At 45.1% G+C, this 20,809-nt stretch overlaps 2 protein-coding genes across 2 annotated transcripts in view; both read left to right on the top strand.

Moving 5' to 3' along the window:
• The window catches only part of LOC137800589 (WAS/WASL-interacting protein family member 1), a 45,352-nt gene extending 41,193 nt beyond the window's left edge, over positions 1–4,159 (top strand). Inside the window, exon 9 of the mRNA XM_068597847.1 lies at positions 244–4,159. Coding sequence (XP_068453948.1) covers positions 244–759 — 516 coding nt within the window. The 3' untranslated portion in view covers positions 760–4,159. The remainder of the gene's footprint in view (positions 1–243) is intronic.
• A 2,254-nt stretch (positions 4,160–6,413) lies between these two features.
• Positions 6,414–20,809, top strand: part of slc2a4rg (SLC2A4 regulator) — a 34,088-nt gene continuing 19,692 nt past the window's right edge. Inside the window, exons 1-2 of the mRNA XM_068597735.1 lie at positions 6,414–6,901; positions 8,310–8,524. Of these exons, the coding sequence (XP_068453836.1) occupies positions 6,593–6,901; positions 8,310–8,524 (524 nt within the window). The 5' untranslated portion in view covers positions 6,414–6,592. The remainder of the gene's footprint in view (positions 6,902–8,309; positions 8,525–20,809) is intronic.

Genomic DNA, 20,809 nt, shown 5'->3' with positions numbered 1-20,809 from the left:
ATCTTGATGCAAGAGATATGAAGAATTTAAAAAAGATTACATTGTTCTGCTTTATTATCTCTTTAAACTTGTGCCTGACAGCAAATCTGCAATTTTTGATGAATTGGGTGAATTTAAGAAATTATGTAAAATCATTTTGTACTAACGAACACAAACATACACACACATACACGCACACGCACACACACACACACACAGCCCGTAGGACCTAACACTCCGCTCTCCTCCCGTGTGTGTTCTCAGATTGCAGACACCTACTCCATCGTGTGTAAATCGCAGAAAAAGAAACCGCCGATGGAAAACAACGGGTCGAAGACGCTCCCGCGCTCCTTCGGCGGTGGCTCCCGGGGCCGGGGCCGGGGCGTGCAGCAGGGCCAGGCGCGCTCCCAGGAAGAGCCGTGCTACGAGCCGGTGGGGGACCGGCTCTGGACCGCGGTCGCGACGGCGGAGCCCGACCCGGCGTACGCCACCATCGACAGCCACCGGAAGCGCGAGCAGCAGCAGGCGGGGACCAACGTCGGCACGGCGGCCGGCGGTTCTGCCACCCTGAAGAGGAAGAAGCAGACCCCTCAGCAGCCACCGGCGGCACCGGTGCCGCCTCAGGCCTCGGGACCCCCCGCCCCGCCCCCGAGAGGCCCGCCCGGCGGGGAAAACTTCTATGAGACCATCAGCGATGTGAAACAAGGGGCCAACAGCTCCAGCACCACCACCATCTTCACCTTCAACGACGGGATGGAGATGTACGTCACCGGCCTGTAGCCGGCCTGACGGGCGAACCGGGCCCAAAACCCTACTGGGGGTCCTGGAAGGGAACCCTCCTGTTCACAGGCACAACCGGGTGCTGGAAGGGAACCCTCCTGTTCACGGGCACAACCGGGTGCTGTACATAGATGCAAGAGGCCCCTCTGCAGACAAACATCACGAGGATCCATCTTGTCATGACATCAGGTGCAAACAGGGTCTTAATCCAGGTTCAGACTCCCTCCCCCCCGGCCCCTTGATTGGTCTGCGCTTCAGAACCAGCCTCAGCCCAAATATGGACCAAATATGTTTTAAACAAAAGATGAGAAAACTGGAATCTTCACCCTACTGTGTCACTGACCATAATCACCTATCTGTGCATCATTTTCCATAATATCTTTATTTTTATATAAACACTTATTCGCTCTGAAGAGTATGTGGTGTAACTCACACCCGGAGAAGAACACACTTTAATATATATCTATATCTATATATATATATAGATATAGATATATAAATAAAAAAGTACGAGCATGCATTGTGCAAACACACATCTGAAAATAGTAGTAGCAAGGAATATTGTATGTGTATTGGGAGTATGAGGCACACTGTAAGCTATTGTCACCCACACACACACACATGGCTCACTGTGGGGGAGACTTATGTAATATAAGCAGATGGATGTCACAGAGATTTGCGGTACTTAGCTCTCCCTCAGCAAACATCTGAAACAGGTTCTCTGAGCTCTGGCCTGTTGCCCGTGCAGACGGCGTCGCGGGGTTTCCTTCAAACACACTGCCCCCGTTATGTTGTTGGCCTGATTAACACTCGAGTCCCAAATTACCGTCAATGTGGCCCCAAAACCTATTAGCAACGATCGATAACGTGGTAACTCGCGAACGTTTTGTAACAATCAACAATCCACACTCTGGTTTGACGAACATCTGTCGCCGGAGGAACGGCGGCACACCTCGACACACCCTGAACGCAGACACACACATAGGCTGTACACTCTAAGAATGAAGGGTTCCCAAACGGGGCCGCGGTTCCACCCGGAACCTTTTGCTTCTGAAGAAGCCCTTTTTCTTTTTCTCGAAGAGGGGGTTTTCCAGGCTAAGGGTTCCATCGAGAAGCGTTTTCAACCAAAGAACGACGGAGTTTATCAAAGATTGTTGAATGCTTTGCTGAGAACGCCCGCAATCCAGAACCACAACCCCCCAAAAAACGGAAAGCAAACCAGGATCGTTGTGGGACTTGCCCTGCATCACATAAGCCCCGCCCCTTTAGGGTTCTATATGAAAACATTGGAATATTAAAAGGTTCCTGGTTGGACCCCCTTGGTCTAATTCTAGATAAAAACCTGTTGAATATTCATCTTAGTTCTTAGTAGAGTCTCCAAGTTGGGTTCTGGATGAAACGTGTATAATATATAAGGGTTCTCAATGTAGCCCCCTGGTCGGGTTCTAGGTTACAATCTTGGGATATTCATGGGTTTTTGATAGAATCTCCTAGTTGGGTTCCAGATGAAACGTCTGTAATATATAAGGGTTTTCAAAAGAGCCCCATGGTCGGGTTCTAGGTTATAATCTTGGGATATTCATGGGTTCTTGGTAGAGTCTCCTGGTTGGGTTCTTGATCATAACCTTTGGATATTCATGAATTCTTGGTAGAGTTTCCTGGTTGGGTTCTAGATGAAACGTATATAATATAAAAGTGTTCTCGATAGAGCCCCTTGGGTGGGTTCTAGATCATAACCTTGGGATAGTCACAAGTTCTTGGGAGAGTCTCCTGGTTGGGTTCTAGATGAAACATATATAATATGTAAGGGTTCTCAATAGAGCCCCCTTGGTGGATTCTGGATTATAATCTTGGGATATTCATTGGTTATCGGTAGAGTCCGCTGGTTAAGTTTGCGTCGAATCCCTTAAAATAATAAAAGGGTTATCAGTAGTACCCCATGGTTAGGTTCAAAATGAAACCCTTGCAATATACAAGGGTTCTCTATAGAGCCCTGATGTGCTGGTTTTAGATGCAACTCATTGAAGACACAAGAGTTTACGGTAGAATCCCAGGGAATGGTTCTCGATGAAACCCTTGACAATTATAAGGTTCTCTGTGAAACCCTCTTGGTGGGTTCTTAGTCGCACTTAGCGTCTGAAAATGTTCTGGATATAACCTCTGGAGAGTCCTGGGTGGAACGTCTCATATTCCCAAGGATTCCACGTGGGTCTTTTTTATTAAATCTTCGACCTTCAACCAAAATAGCTTCACCGATGAGGTCAAGCCGAAGAACCCCATTGCGGTTCCATTGAGCACCGTTACTTCTCAGAGTGTACTTGGCCCGTCCTTGCTGGGTGAAGCGATCGTTTCAGGGTTCTCGAGCGGGCTTGTGCAAGAATTTCGCCCCCGAGTGATACGGGTGACCGATTTCACAATGCGGAACTTTTAATGTATTACTAAAGAAAATAGGAGAAGAATATTTTTGTTCTAATAAGGAAGCGAAAGAGAGGACGCTTCACTCCGAGTAGTTAATACGAGTAAACATGAAATGTTATGGCCATTAAACATGTTGCACTGGACCGCTGATGGGGCGTTTGCCTTAGTTTGCGCATTAAGATGCCATAAAGGCCGTTTTTTTTCTTCCAAGGACGGTTCTGACTTTCTTTCTGGTCTCAAGTCAAAGCCGGAGCTTCTGCACGGCTATGCCCAGACTCCAGTCTGGCGGCTGAAATAACAACGCAGGGCTCAGGCTCCGAGGGAAATAAAAGAGTCAGGCTTGAAAACTACCAGCGAGTGTCCTTTGGAAAGGTTGCACCCTCGCACCCTCTTCTCCAGCCTCTGCACTTCATCACATTATAAACAATGTCTTTCCCATGTAGCTTTGGGGAACATAAAAAAAACAAACAGAAGAAGACGAAGAAGATACAAAACATTAGAGGAGATAATAAAAGAGAATAAAGATGAGAGGCGGTCTGAAGGATGCAAAGAGAAAACGGGTTAAAAAAAAGGTTTGCAACGTAAATACAAAAAAATAAAAATGCTACTGTGTCGGAGAGTATGTAAAAACAAATCTTGCACTCTGTATTTTAATGCACTGTTTTTTGTTTTCTTTCTTACCTACTGACAAAAATACCATTGGTTCTATAGCTCATGCCACTGCCATGAAAAACAGTACGTTTATGTTGTTGGTGCAACTTTTTTTCCTGCTTGATCCAAAAAAACTGAACAAAAAAAAAAGTGCATGCTTTGATATATGGAGATGAAAACAAAATATTGTGGTACTTATTGATCTCTTGTTAATCTTTTTCTGTTGTGCTTTTTTTTTCTCCTCCCTGTTTTTTTCTTTCTTTCGACCATATGATGCAAAGCAGCATTCAGGGGTTGTTGTTTTTCTTTTCTTTCCAAAAGCAGCAACTTGGAGGGGTATAGGAGGAGAGGAGGAGGGGGGAGGGAGAGAGAGAGGCAGAGGGAGAGGGGGGAGGAGGTGGAGAGGCTTCTGGGAGCGTTGTTTATCCTCCGCTTCAGGGGAGCAGGAAAAGCTCAACAGAGGTGAGGCGCGAGAGGAAGAACAGCTCGTATGTATAAAAGCTGGACGAGGATCACTGCAACATGGACACGGACCCCGAAGGACCCTCCCCCGTTCTCTCTCTCTCTCACACACACACACACACACACACACACACACACACACACACACACACACACACACACGGCAACATTAAGACTTGTGTTTCCAGTTTTAGGGGGATGAAGCACACTTGGTCGGCCTCCCCCTCCCCCGAGCTGTGTTCATCCTCCAATAACCGTCACTGACCTCTCTTTTCTTTTCTCTCCCTCGCCTGTGCAGGGGAGGGAATGGGGGAGGGAGGGCTTTGATGTCCAGTTCTGAGGGACTCAGGGAGTGATATGAATGAGGGGTGTTCCAGTCTGATATCAACAATGCACCAACAGCTCAACTACTGTCCGATATGAGAAACAGCTGAGTCGGTCGAGGCTTCCCTTCGACAATGCTGGCTATTGATCCTTAATTGTTATTATTATTTGTTTTGCTCTGGCTGTCACTTTATGTGTCAGATTTGATTTTATCCTGAGAGAAAGCACTGATCCGATATATATATATTTTGTTGAACACTGTTCCAGTAAAACCACTGATCCAGACGGATGTTCATTGCACAAACGAATACAGTATGATGATGTAAATGTGTAAAAAAAAAACTAAAAAAAACTCTGTTGCTGTTCCGATGTTGTTCCGATGTAACATGCAGTATACAGTATATTTGTTGAGACAAAAAAAAAGAGAAAAGAAAAAAGATTATAACAGACACGTTGTACTTTGTGGATGCTCTCCATGCAGATACGGATGCTGTTTGTTAATAATCTTCATAATTATGGGCCAATACTGCTGTGAAAGCTGTAGCCAATGTTGTATGTTCTTAATAAAGCACAGGGTTTAGTTTAAAAATAATGAATATAATAAAGTATAGTGTGACAGTGCAGATATGCAAAAGATTGTAATGTTTTATATTAACCTTCATAAAATATTAAAGTGAGTTTTTACTTTTCTAATAAAGTGGCACATTATAACGTGTGTTGGTGTTTTGCTTGTCTCACTGCGCTGTGCATGATATCTACTGTCGTTCAGCCTTGTGGTCGTTAGTAGCTTGCAGTAAACGCAGCTTGCATTCAACAAAAAAAAGTGTGGAAAGTTAAGCGGTGAACCATGTGTTTGGGTATTTTAGAATAGATTTAGATAAAGAGGCATTTAGGTTTGTCTAACCATGTAAAAAGAAAACAAAGGTTATTTATAATAACAGTTATAACAACAGTATAGGCCTAAAATAACATGTTTAAGAGCTGATCATTTCCTATAAGTTCGAGGCAAAGAAAGTTTTAAAAAAAGTACTTAATAGACAAAAAGTTTAGTAAATAAATGTTTTTTAAAAAGTATAGTTGTATATGTATATAGTATAGTAAAAGTATATGTATTTCGTACACAACACAATATACATTAAGTGGACACAAGAAAAGGAAAACAGAAGCCATGCAGACTGTCTCCATTATTTTGTCCACCTTGAAAACGCAAACAAGTCACCTCATAAAACTGGACCTTGCTTCATAAACCTCCGCATTTACTGCAGGACTACTTTCTTGGACCAGAAAAAAAACGGTTCTATTAATTTTACGTGAAAACAACCGGATACGAATCCCTTTACGTTTGTAACTTGGAGGGGGAAGAAGCAACCCGACCAAAAAAAGATTGTTGCTTTCATGGAGAACAAACCCTGCTGGTGAAAATAGTAGAAAAACACCGCAGCTCAACGCTCCGCTGTGCTGCGGGCCTGCAGGCTGTTTGTTTTCCTCCTCGCAGACCGGCTCGTCGACTGCAGACACCGGCCGGTAAAACTGAGGCCACGCCCCCTCTCGCCCCGCCCACATTGGAAAGGGAGGGTAAAAAAAAAAAAAAAACGAAGAAGAAGAAGAAAAAAAAAATCCCCGTGATCGACACAGTCCAAACCAGCCAATCAGCGGCCGCCTCGCGGTGGACGCGTGCCAAAGTGTAATGTTTATGTACGCGGCCGACCAATAGGAGCGAGGCAGAGGTGGGCGTGGCATTCTTTTTTGGAGGAAAGAGGCAAAACAACATTGTATCCCCCCTCCTCCTCCCCCCTGAACCGGGCGGCTATTTGGTTACCCTGGGTGGGTGGCTGGTGGCAAACTTTTTTTAAAACACGTAGACTAGAAACCCCGGCGTTAAAAGACACTCGCGACAATCCTGATAAATGTATTCAACTTCAGAATTGTGCACTTACATCTACAGAAAGCTGGTTTTCTTTCTTTAGTCCGTCTGAACATGGACACCAGGTATGTCGTGGAGCCGCAGCAGCAGCGGCAGCAGCAGCAGCAGCGGCCGGCGGCGACGGCAACGGCGGCGGCCGGGACGAGGGTCGTCGGCGCGGCTTTCCACTGCCGGGCGGCCCGCTCCGTGCTCCGCGACAGCCGGGTGCCCGCGGTGCCCGCACCGGCGTTCACGCACGATCCCGCCGTCTTCCACAGATGCCGAATGGACGGCGGCGGCGCGCAGGAGAAGGAGCAGGAGGAGGCGAAAAGCGAGCGCACCTCCCCGCGAGGGAGCGGACGAATCTCGCACGACGTGGAAAAAGTAAGCGCCGTTTTTTATTAAAATTAAAACAATATATATATTATTATGTATTTTTTTTGTTGTGTCAATGCATTTTCAGCCGGTAAAGTGAACTGTGCGCACAGAGTTTACGACCTCCAGCTAACGACGTCATGCCATTCCTGCTGTAAAGCGTGTTGAGTTTGACAGCTCTCACGCGCCGCTGTTGCGTTTTTCTTTCTCACACGAAGCCTACTTTTATATATGTATATATACATATTGTGTGCCCTTTTTTAAATTATGAATGCATTGTGTTGCAACAACCTCTGTGTCGTTGTTTGTTTATTTATTTCGTTCGTGGACTAACAACGTGATAACCAAACCGCTTTAAATGGCGGCTCATTCTGTGTGCAAAGTTTACAGAAAGAAAAAAAAAAGGAGGGGGGACCTCAAACTACCGGCCTTATCCCTCCCCCTCCTCCCTGCCTCCACCCATAACTGTTGGGTGGAGCTACTGGGAGAGCTTCACCCACCGCCGAACTAATAATGGTACTTTTTAGGAAACATGTGACATGTTTTTATTTATTTTCTATGCAGCAGTGGTTTTCTTGCATGGAGTTTTACCTTAAATTGTATGTTTTTTGCATTGCAGTTCGTGTGTGTGTGTGTGTGTTTTCCCTCTTGCAGGGTCAAGTTAATGTCGTCACGTCGGTTACTGATTGACCCCGCAGCATGCAATATGCACAGGTGGTGAATTGCCACACCTGCTTTTGGTGTGGATGAGATAAGAGTTTATTCAAATAGGTTTAGTGAATGCCAGAGCGATAATGACAGTTGGGTAAGAAATCATATATCAAAGGTTTTTAGAGCTGCAAAGATTGAATGAACAAGTTGGTTAAATATAATATATTTACTGCTCTGCTTTTTCACATGAATTCATGACAGTTATTTATGGTCATGAAATCATATGTATAATAAATAATAACTTAAATTGTGGAATATTTTGTAATGTAATTCACAAACAAAGATAAACATAAACATAAACATATTTGTAATTTCACATGAATTTGTGTTTATTTTTAACTAAAGTTCTTAATACAATAATAATGTGTAAAGCATTTTTTTCAAACAGAAGTGAACAAAAGTAGGCGTTGCCCTGTGGTTATTTCATTTAGACTACAAATTTATTGTAATACCCCAAAAAAAACATGCAATATTGTGGTATTCTACACTGTGCAACCGTTTAGTCCGACTACATCATATTATAGTTTTTGTTTATCTTCTTTTACAATTCTTCTCCTACTTTTACTGTGTAGTAACATATTTATTATACTTGTGAGGTGCAGCCCCCAAAATACACCCTGGGGTATGACTTGTGAGGGCAAAGTGATGGTTTTGATGTTTCTCTAGTGTGTGACTCGTTGTTTTCTTCTTTCTTTCTTCCCTCCAGACCGGCCTCGGGGACCACAGGGACGCGGGGTCCTCCGGGGTCCTGAAGAGGGCCAGCCCGACTCACTGCCCGGCCGCCAACGGGCAGTCGCCGGGCGGCTTCATGCACTTGGACATCAGGAACCCAGGGAAACAGGCGGAGCTGGCCAACAACTACAGGGCGGCGCAGGAGAGGCAGCCGCTCGCTTCCTCCCACATCCCCGTCCCCAGAAACAGGTACGGAGACGCCGAAACACAGTGCGTTTGTTTTTTTATATCCACAGACCGTATTTTAGTTTTTCTATTTGACGCCCGAGTTTGTGGCCGGACCCAAACGTGTCCCTCGACGAGAATAGAAGTGGAATTCAGCCCTCTGGCCACAACTGTACGGCGGTTTGGGCACGGGACTGTGTGTGTGTGTGTGTGTGTGTGTGTGTGTGTGTGAGTGAGTGAACGGACAACTGACCACATGTTCGCCGTTCCAGCCACGAGAGTTTCGAAATGTGCCTCCAGAGGAGAGCCAGAGCTGGAGACAAGGGCCCGGATTGTCCAAGTCGCTCGAGACAGGGAGAACGGAGAGAATTACTTTGTCGCTTTTCGGTCCTTAAGGCGTCTCGATCGCTACGTTTACACACTCACCAATGTTCCTCTGTTACTGCATGACAATATGACAATAGTCTGAATTTTATATGGGTCACATGAACGGTATATTCCTCTAAAATATGAAGCATTTCCAGATTAAGACATGTGGGGGGTCTGTCGATTATTATGCAGGTTTTAAAAGCTTTTCATACGAGTAACTGTTTGGTTTTTTTTTACGGCGGATTGCAACACATTTTCCTGTTTTACGGCGAGCTGCGAGCGGTGACCTCAAACCGACTCGGCGGTAGTTTTTGCAGAGACGCGTGCCCGAAAAGACCAAAAACAACACCTACTTTTAAAACTTTACCAAGGACTCGGATATCAACAGGTTGTTTTTGTTGTTGTTTAAAATAAAAAAAGTGCAAATATAGCAATGTGCTGAGCTTGTCAGGAAGGTGGTTGAAGGAATGAAGAAGGAGGGGAGGTTGTGTTTGCTCAAACGAGTCTTCCACCGGTTACATTAGCTTATATTCTCGTTGTATATTATCAGTGGAATAATAGCTTTGTGAGAATATTGTCTTTTTTAGGGGATTTTTGTGTGCGTATAAATGTCTCACTCAACTGCCTCTGAGTCCAAAAACATCCCCGTCGACGCCTCTGTAACGACGAGCCGGGCCAGTGGATGCATCGGCGCCTTGTGTGTGTGTGTGTGTGTTGTGTGTGTGTGTGTCAGGCAGGAAGCTGTGTGTGCTTTTTTTTTTCTCAATGTTTCATGCAGTGAGTTTTCGCTGCCACTATCTTTGCACGTTTTAACACACAGACACATGCACGTTTGTCATGCTGAGGAAGTTCTTTGTTACTCTTTAAGCAAAATGAAATAAAAAAAATAAAAAAAAGTGGCCGAATCAGAGAATGCAGCCGGGCAGAAGCGGAGCGCAGCGAGGTGATTATGTAACCGGCCTGGAGGCGGAGTCTGTGCACAGCTTCCCTCGCTTCACACATGCTGTTGGTTACTGTGTGTGTGTCGAGCCGCTGACACGGTTACGGCCCGGCGGCGGCGGCGGCCGTACGGTGAAGTGAGCCTTGCTGAATCTGCACGAGAAACACGAGGACTTTCACAGGAAATGTCTCTTGTCTGCACAGGAGGATTTATTTATGTATTTCTTAAACGGATTGCAGTTTGTCAACAAAACAGATTTCGGTGTGTGCCTCGATTGTGGGCGTGGCTTTGTTTTCACCCTTCCCTTATCCTCATGTGAACTTCACGTGCCGCTGGTCATGTATGACAAGAGGGCGTGTCTCAGGGGAGGAGGACCGAGCATGCTCGTGCACGCTGCAGACGGCCGGCGCTGCTGCTCTCGCCTCTCGGTCCGGCTCCCCAGAAACACGTTGAGGCCACAGAACGAGGTCGTGTAACACGCGTGTGGTCTGTAACACGCGTGTGGTCGTATTAGCCGGATCTTCTTCTGCTGACCTTTCTGATTAACTCCAGTCTTCATCTGCTCAGATTGGCTTTTGTTCTGCAGTTGATGACAAAAGTCTCTCTCTCTCTCTCTCTCTCTCTTTCTCTCTCTCTCTCTCTCTCTCTCTCTCTCTCTCTCTCTCTCTCTCTCTCTCTCTCTCTATAATATATAAAAATAAATAATTATTATCCAATCAATGAATTTACAATTCATGACAAAAGATAATACATACTGCTCACAGCTCTCTCTATATACCTTTTAAACAAATAACATATATTTATATATAAAGCTCATCCCAGCTCTGTCTGCTATCCAGATGTAGTCTTCTTCTTCTTCCTCCTCTTCCTCTTCTTCTCCTCCTCCTCCTCCTCCTCCGTCGTCATCGTCTCGCTTGTCAACACAACCATTAATTTCTCTTTCTATCCTCGTCACTAACGCTAATACGGCCTTTGTGTAACAAGATTACACAAAGGTGAGGGACGGCTATAAAGCGTGTGTTTGTGTGTGTGTATATGTGTGCATGTGTGTGTGTTGCGTTGAATGTTTCTCAGACACAGACACACATTGCAACACAGTGCTATTCACACCTTGTCTTGTCAAAGCTTTAAAGTAGGTCAGTGTCCTTTTTGACAAGCCTGAGCCTATACCTGAAGGGGGCGTGGCCAGCTAGAGAGCTGAAGGGGGCGTGGCCAGTAAGAAAGCTGAAGGGGGCGTGGCCAGTAAGAGAGCTGAAGGGGCGTGGCCAGTCAGAGAGCTGCAGGTGCATCTCTGCAGACTAATTGCAGAAACTGAGCTCCGTGGCCAACAAACGTTTATGGGACCGACGTGTGTTTGTTCAGCGGGATTATCTTCACAAACACAACGCCACTCCAAGTTCACCATGATCCTTTATCCCCGTTATAACTAACGGGATAAAGGGATAAATACCACGGCGAGGCTTGTTAGGAGTGTAGTGCTGCTGTCCCTATGGGATATATACATGTGGTAATACTTAGCAAATGAAAATAACTCCTTCATTTAATAAATTACTGTCAAATTATTTTCTTTAAAACAACACTAACTTACTATTTGGACACGTTTTGCACTCAAACACACCGTCGTACGATCAACACGATGAATTCCAGGAAGTAAAGTGCGACGTAAAAAAACAACAAAAGTATATTTCACATCAGGAAAAAAAAGTATTTAAGTTTGAATGAATCCAGTCGCTCGTTTGAGGTCATCAAACACATCACTTTACATTTAATAACACTCCCTCCTATCTGTCTGTCTGTTTGTGTGTGTGTGTGTGTGTGTGTGTGTGTGTGTGTGTGTGTGTGTGTGTGTCTCTCTCTCTCTCTCTCTCTCTCTCTCTCTCTCTCCTTGAAGCTGTCAGTACTCATCAGCGGGCGTTCTGATAACGTAACAAAGACCAGCTTGAATTTTCACGGAAAAAAAAGAAGAAAAAAAAAAAAGAGTACTAACGAACTGATAAGAGAAAGAAGAGTGTGTGTGTGTGTGTGTGTGTGTGTGTGTGTGTGTGTATTGTTTTGATGTGAGAAGCCTTTCTTCCTCGTCCTCGGCCAGGTATGCTGTCACCACAGTGAGTTCATCGAGTCCTCGTCCCGCTGCATGTTGTTAACACTCACAGCCTCGGCTCTGCCGCCGAGTCACCGGGAGGGTTCAGGCTGGCGTCCCACAGGAGACATTACAGCCAGTTGTCAAAGGTCAGAGTCAGAGGAGCGGCTACTCCCCTCCCCCTCTCCCTTCCCCTCCCCCTCCCCCTCCCCCTCTCCGCCAATCCAGTCTGGGCTGTCTAACCCACATCCAGACTGCTGACTCGGCACCTCAAGCGGAGAGAAGCCTGCGTTCGGAGCCCTTTTTGAAACTGTTTTCCCCCACATGAAAACGCCTCCCTCCGTTCTGCAGCGGGTGCCTTAGCATCATCGTGTTATCCTTTTTTTTTCCTCGTCGGAACATAAGAGATCAAAAGCTTTTTGCTGCTGACACAGCCAAAGGGGTCGGGAGAGGGGTGGGGGTGAGGTCAAAGGTCACTCTCAATAGAATGTAGTCATGTGAGCGAGGGGTGGGAAAGGGGGAGGGGGGGGGGGATCAGGACGCGACGCGGCATCTGGCACGTCCGCCACAGGTTCAGCCTCAGGATCTCTGGCTTCTGCGCTACGGAGACAATTTATAACCGCAGGAGCTAAAGCGGCGCGGCGCGAAGGTCACGTGACCTTTTTTAGTCAGTTAGGAAAAGGCATCTTTTAGGACCGTTTGTGGTTTTAGTTTTTTCTACAGCAAAGAGGCTCTGGAAGATGCTCCGGCTAACGTGCCCGTGCAGCGAAGGAGAGAGTTTGATGAGCGACGAGGAGAGTCGGAGACACGAGAGGAATGTTTTGCAGAAAACAGTCCTGTTGCAAAAGTTTTAGTTACGCTAGAAGTTCGCTCTCTCGCTCTCGCGTCCAGCAGGCTGGACACTGTTCATCTGTCCCTCGGTGAGACGCTTCAGTTTAGGGGATGGGAGAGGGGGAGGACTCACGTCGCGCTGCTCTGGCACCGCTGCAGTGAAAATGCTTTAGCGCTTGCTTACCGGCGCTAACAGACACTTGCAACAGGCCTCCTGTTCTGCCTCAGCAGCGCTCGCCCTCAATCGATCATCTGTTCTTCTTCCAGCCGACTCTTCATGCCGGCCAGCAGCTGCTCCAAACCCCCCCACCCTCTCCTCCTACACACACACACCTCCTCCACCCGTCCACCAAAACATGCAGAGATGGCAGCCATCGGGCTGATCTTCCGCAACCAGTGTAGCATGCAAGCTAACTAGCAGCTCTCACGCAACCCCGGCGACTTGAAACGATCCGAACAGAATGAATCACACGACGGCCACGGCGTTCAATTCCACCCTTTTTTTTAAAAAAAACGGCTACGCTTGCTCGTTAGCTACTTCGCTAACTCCACCACGCCAAGAGAGTGAAACTTAGAGATCTTCCAGATTGTGACTTCAAGGTCACAAGATGTTAGCGTTTCACACTCATACTGCAGATTACAGCGATGGAACTAATCCCGTTTCCTCGCTTCAGTTGAGTGGCTCGGTCCAGTGCAACATGTTCCGACTGCAACGCTCCGTTTAGTTTACAAAACAGCTTCCAACTCCGAGATCCTCGGCGGCCGAGAGGGAAGCCCGAAGGAGCCGTTTTCAAAATGTTTTGCAAGCCTGTAGCTTCACGGGGTGTTTGGCTTTCTCCTGTTCTCAATCACTGCACCAGACACACACACGCACACACACACACACACACACACAGCGTCTATTGCACAACTCTTATCGTAAGTCATCCCAGTTTGCTAATGACAAGCAGTGAGATTCAGTCCAGACTGCAAACAGAGAGGAGTCTGGGAAACGCCTCAACACTGTTGTGTTGAGCGGCGCTTGAATGAGTCGCCGTCTATTTCAGTGTGTTGAATCAGCGCTCAGCGTGTCGCTGAATATGTTTCCTCTTAGTGAGAGAGCAATTAAATATATACTTTTCTCATCCAGCCGGTTTTGTGTTTTTCATTAATTTTTTTACTTCCCTTAAATATTTAGCGTTCCTTTAAGTTTTATGTCCTCAATATGTTTGCGAGTGTGTGTGTGTGTGTGTGTGTGTGTGTGTGTGTGTGTGTGTGTGTGTGTGTGTGTGTGTGTGCGCCTGCACGTCCTCAACAGTAGAGCTGTGTGACTCATTCTTGCGTCCTCCCAAAAAAATGAGGGGCAAGACAATAAATCAAGCAGCGTTGCAATCGATCACATTTGAACTCTCTCTCTCTCTCACACACACACACACACACACACACACACACACACACACACACACACACACACACACACACACACACACACACACACACACACTTAACACAGATCTGCTGAAGACGCTGTACTCCTCTCACCTCGACTCTACCTGTACGCACAATTACATGTGTCGGTGACAGATTGTGTATTGGAGGAGGAGGAGGAGGAGGAGGAGGAGGAGGAGGTAGAGGAGGAAGAGGTAGAGGAGGAAGAGGAGAAGGGGGGAGAGGAGGTGGCAGTGTTTTTTGCCTATTAGCTCTGGCTCTGCGGCCTCCTCCATGTAACTTTAGACGTGTTTATAAAGACAGAGATTGATTTGTTTGGTCTGCAGAGCCTCGAGCTTAAGATCCAACGTCCTGAACGGTGCAACACACACACACACACACACACACACACACACACACACGGGAGTCTGAGCATTGTGTTTATAAGAACTATTGCAGACGCATTAGAACCAGCGAGCAAAATGCAGCTCTTTTTTTTTTTTTTAGAGAGACTGAGGAAAGTTGTTGGAATTCAAAAAACGAAGCCCAGAAAATAAACGTGTCTTTTGCTGTGTTTGCTTTCTCAGCTCGTAAAGACATTTTATTTAAACGGACGAGCGGCGAGCAGCTCAACAAACGACGAATGACCTTAAACTGCATTTACATCTGTGCTGTGATTATAAGAGCTCAATTACAATCTGTACGGCATCAGGTATGTTTTTAAAGTCTTTAACTTTGTGTGTACTGTGGTGGTAGAGAGAGAGAGAGAGAGGGGGAGGTAGAGAGAGAGAGAATTAAAGACAAAAAGGTTTAAATTGGGGGGCGTTCCATTTTTGATTTTATTGCATACTGAGCAGCTGTTTCTCTCTCTGGTTTCTCGTCTTCCTCCGTTGCTTGTGACCAGATTTACTCCTGAAAGCCCAAAAGGGTCCCGACGGTGCCAAGTACGTGTGTGTCTGCATGCCTTGTGTGTGTGTGTGTGTGTGTGTGTGTGTGTGGGTGAGTAAATGAAGTGTCATGGTATGTTGGTATTCCTGAAGCTGGATCCGTTGTAAGCCTCAGCGGCTCAACGCGAGGCTCCGGTTTGCTGTCCAAACAATATCTCCTTCCACCTTTTTTTTCAAACCAGCTCGACCGCCGTCGCCCGCCAGGTTTCTTAAGCAGTGAACACGAGAACTTCCAAAACCTTTAAAATACATTCTCAGCCAAACATTCACGATTTATCTTTACTTCATTACTCTTTTCTCCTGATCAAACTCTGTGTGACATCACTGACGGATGTCAGTGAAGAGGAGTTTGGTTGAGAATAACACCGTAAACAAAGACATGAAGCCCCGCCCCCAAAAGCCCCGCCCCCACCCCCCCAAAGCTCTGCCCTCGTTTGTTTACTCAAAAGTTTGTGAATATAAAGGTATCACTAACAATTTGGTCAAAAGGTGACGGTTTTTTTCCGTTAAACCTATTAGCAGGGTTCTCGCGGTCATGGAAAACCTGAAAAAGTCCTTGAAAATAATAATTCCCCAAAGTCTATTAAACGTCCTGTAAATGTGTTACATTCATGTGTTCATGACGTTCATTTAGTTTGAAATAATGAATCTGCTTTTAAAAGACAGGCTCAAAATATCAGCAGCATCCATACAAGCATCTATAGAAATGTTTATTCTTTTAATCAAACTATTGTCTCTCATTCATTTGTGTCCTTTAAGGTTTACTGTATGCTTTGAATCCTCATTGTTAGTTTAAATACTACATTTGATCACTTTTTACTGTTTACACACACATTTCACACAATGTTTGCTCATGGACATTTAGTTAAGTCATAGAAATCTTGATAAAAGTCACGGAAATTCAGATAAAAGTTATGGAAAGTTGGATAGAAGTCATGGAAATTTGGATAAGTCATGGAAATCGGGTTAAAAATCATGTTAATTTGGATAAAAGTCATGGACATTTGGATAATAAACATGAAAATCTGGTTAAAAGTCATGGAGTTGCCCTGGTCGTGTGTATGAACCCTGTCAGAATCCAGTACAGTGACAGTCTTGATTCTGGCGCCCCGTGTGGACAAACGTGGTCGTGTTTCTGAGCACCGGGGTCCCTTTAGAAAACCTCATTTTACTGCAGCAGGTCTGACCTTCACCATGGCTGATTTCAGACCATGAAGACGCTCCACCACCACTTTATCATAATCAATAATAATAATAACCGATACTACACATCAATCTGATACTTCAGCAAATTAAACACTATCTTACTCTCTTATTATTTGAAGTGGATGTATCTTAGTATATACAATATATTATTGTGTATATTGTATATTGTCCTCAGACATTGAAGGGAAAGCGTTTGAGTGAGTTTCTCAAATATTTTCACCCTGTTTTCTGTTGTAGTTTTCCTTCATTTGTTTTTCATAAATCAGTGTATTTCTGTAAAGGTTACAGCAGTATTATCATACGCGCTGGAGGCAGAGAGGATGCTTCTCTCTCGCATTAGTTTACGACATGAAAACACAAGTAACTTCCTCAAAGTCAGCCGCCGTTGCTCCTCTCACTCTCTCTTTCTCTTTTTAAACACTTCCTTCTTCTTCCCCATGATGCACATAAACACAACATGAATACACAGATAACAGACACGCTGTACTGATCAAAGAAGTACATTGAGTGCTCTAATTATCGCTAATATATATTTATGTTGTTGTGAAAACATCTCCTTCAAACAACTGGATTCATTTCTCAGCAAAGACGACATTTTACCGGATTAATGAACGGAGCCTGAACGCATCACGATGTGACCGGACGCTGGTTAGCGTCTCCACTGAAGCGGACGCACACTTTCTATCTCACAATCATGACTTTCTATCTCATAATCATGACTTTCTATCTCATAATCATGACTTTCTATCTCATAATCATGACTTTCTATCTCATAATCATGACTTTCTATCTCACAATCGTGACTTTCTATCTCATAATCATAACTTTCTATCTCATAATCATGACTTTCTATCTCATAATTTTGACTTTCTATCTCATAATTTTGACTTTCTATCTCATAATTGTGACTTTCTATCTCATAATTGTGACTTTTTATCTCATAATTATGACCTTTCTAATAACTATGACTTTCTATCTCATAACTATGACTTTCTATCTCATAATTATGACTTTATATCACATAATTATGACTTTCTATCTCATAGTCATGACTTTCTGTCTCATAATTGTGACTTTTTATCTAATAACTATGACTTTCTATCTCATAATCATGACTTTCTGTCTTATAATCATGACTTTCTATCTCATAATCGTGACTTTCTATCTCATAATTATGACTTTATATCTCATAATTAGTTATTCCCCCTGCTTTGTTTGATGGGATGACTCAGGAGATGACGTGCCTTTATGACTTCAGCGCTTTGGATTATTCAGATTATGCGAAAATGGGATTTTGAACGGATGTGACACGGGGAATAAAAGAGTTTTTCAGGGGCAGCAGCTACTCGTTGTGACTCAAATATAAGACGACAAGCGTTTTTAAAAAAAGGATGGTGTTCTTCTTCAGGCAGACGGACTCATCCTCAGCAGAAGAAAACAAATCCGAGGCCTCTGCTCGGGTTTCGGGGTTTCGTGTGCACCATCTGTCGATGATGAATTCTACTTTTTATTTGACATTTTGTAATAATCAGCTCGTAGAAAAGGGGCGAAGTCAGACCAGTGTTGCACGGTACTTTTTAAGGTGGAAAGAAAGATGAAAGCGGGTCGTGGTCCATGCCGGGAAAATAACAACGTGGCTCTAATTACCGGCCAAATTTTATACCCGCCATCTTTTCTGACTCTGCTCCAAGGCGCTGACTTAATCCACTAAAGAGCGCCGGTTAAATTATTATCTTCCTGTGTTTTTCATCAACGTGAAATAGACGGAATGGAAACAACAACAACAAAAAGCAGCTTTTCCCTCAACAACTTCCCACAGCGCTCCGTCCGAGTTCATCATCACGGTGTTGTGGGGTTTTGTCTTCGGAAACCTTCCTTGGTCTCCCGTGCTGCAGTACCACTGCCCGCCTGAATGGTTGCAGATGCTTTGGTGGGGGCGCTGTTTTACAAATACAAACAGAAAATGTGATTTCTGGCTGCAAATGTGAGTTAAAAAATATCAAAGAATGGACAAAAACTCAAGCCTAAGGAGCATCAGTTTGTATATTTATTTCATTATTACATATTTAATTGATTAAAAAATATATTGTAAGTCCCATGTTCGTTCATCCAATTTTCCATTGTTGTTTTTTTCCTGCTGTGGTGTCGTTGTAGCATCGGTATCAAGATTGTAAGCTCTCAGATGCCACTCATCATGTCGTGTGGAAGGGTTTTTACAGGGCACACCTACCTGGCTATTATCCCAGATACAGATACTGTGTTTACCAGCACTCCACTGACATGTGTGTGTGTGCACAGAATGACCTACAACACCCTCGTGTCTAGCTGTTATCTCCCTGCGGGCTCGGCGTGAGTGTCAGGCGGTGCGTCACGGTCGTCGCTGTCGTCAGTCGGTTAATTAGCGTCGCCGTGTGTCAACACTTTCCTTCCCGAGGATGAAACACTCAAATCCAGCGTCGCACACGAGCGCGGCTCTGGATCTTGGATCTTTTGTTGTTGTTGTTGTTGTTGTTGTGGTGGAACAACTCCCACAAAGTTACTGGTCAAAGTAGGGTCCGTGTGCGCGATCCCGTCCGGGTAGTGTAGCGGAGGTGACGTGTGGGAGAGTCAGAGTGGAATCGGTTTCTGTGTGTGACGATTCCTCATTTCATCTCGCCGGAAACAAAGCGAGCCGCTGTTTTGAATTTCGAGGATCGAGCGAGCAAAACGCACAGAGGGCTCCTTGTCCCCGGAGACTGAGGGCCGACACACTCGCAGCCCACTTGAAGGGTCCCGGCTCCGGACCGGCAGCCTCTCCCCTCTGCAGGGGCTTTATGGCCTCTTGAGAAAGAGGGTGACATGTGGGTGGACTTAAAGCACCCAGATATAGACTCAAAGCACCCACAGATGGACTTAAAGCACCCAGATATAGACTCAAAGCACCCACAGATGGACTTAAAGCACCCAGATATAGACTCAAAGCACCCACATATGGACTTAAAGCACCCACAGATGGACTTAAAGCACCCACAGATGGACTTAAAGCACCCACATATGGACTTAAAGCACCCACATATGGACTTAAAGCACCCACAGATGGACTTAAAGCACCCACAGATGGACTTAAAGCACCCACAGATGGACTTAAAGCACCCACAGATGGACTTAAAGCACCCAGATATAGACTCAAAGCACCCACAGATGGACTTAAAGCACCCACATATGGACTTAAAGCACCCACAGATGGACTTAAAGCACCCAGATATAGACTCAAAGCACCCAGATATAGACTCAAAGCACCCACAGATGGACTCAAAGCACCCACAGATGGACTTAAAGCACCCACAGATGGACTTAAAGCACCCACAGATGGACTTAAAGCACCCAGATATAGACTCAAAGCACCCACAGATGGACTTAAAGCACCCAGATATAGACTCAAAGCACCCACATATGGACTTAAAGCACCCACAGATGGACTTAAAGCACCCACAGATGGACTTAAAGCACCCACATATGGACTTAAAGCACCCACATATGGACTTAAAGCACCCACAGATGGACTTAAAGCACCCACAGATGGACTTAAAGCACCCACAGATGGACTTAAAGCACCCAGATATAGACTCAAAGCACCCACAGATGGACTTAAAGCACCCACATATGGACTTAAAGCACCCACAGATGGACTAAAAGCACCCAGATATAGACTCAAAGCACCCAGATATAGACTCAAAGCACCCACAGATGGACTTAAAGCACCCACAGATGGACTTAAAGCACCCACAGATGGACTTAAAGCACCCACAGATGGACTTAAAGCACCCAGATATAGACTCAAAGCACCCACAGATGGACTTAAAGCACCCACATATAGACTTAAAGCACCCGCATATGAACTTAAAGCACCCACATATGGACTTAAAGCACCCACAGATGGACTTAAAGCACCCACAGATGAACTTAAAGCACCCACAGATGGACTTAAAGCACCCACAGATGGACTTAAAGCACCCACATATGGACTTAAAGCACCCACAGATGGACTTAAAGCACCCACAGATGGACTTAAAGCACCCAGATATAGACTCAAAGCACCCACAGATGGACTTAAAGCACCCACAGATGGACTTAAAGCACCCACATATAGACTTAAAGCACCCACATATGGACTTAAAGCACCCACAGATGGACTTAAAGCACCCACAGATGGACTTAAAGCACCCACAGATGGACTTAAAGCACCCACAGATGGACTTGAAAAGCCAAATACTACAAAATAAAGTGTTGTAAAAGTCATGTAAATGTGTTATATTCATATCTTCATCACGTCTATTGATACTTAGGAGCCACATTGACAACATTTCGAGTGAGAGAACGTTGCGTAACGTCCGCGTCATCGTTAGTTACAAAAAAAGTTTTGGGATCAATTCGGAAGTCAAGAACGAGAACTAAACACAAACTTTGGTGGAATGAGGTTCACCATCCTATAGCAATACATGCATTCATGGTGTATTTACAATAATATTAGCTGTTGAGTTAACGCAGAG

The sequence above is a fragment of the Clinocottus analis genome, unplaced genomic scaffold (genome assembly GCF_023055335.1).
Source record: "Clinocottus analis isolate CAN_PGR_092001 unplaced genomic scaffold, fCliAna1.0.p SCAF_4, whole genome shotgun sequence".
Classification (NCBI taxonomy): Eukaryota; Metazoa; Chordata; class Actinopteri; order Perciformes; family Cottidae; genus Clinocottus; species Clinocottus analis.
This window is presented reverse-complemented; position numbering and strand designations above follow the sequence as displayed.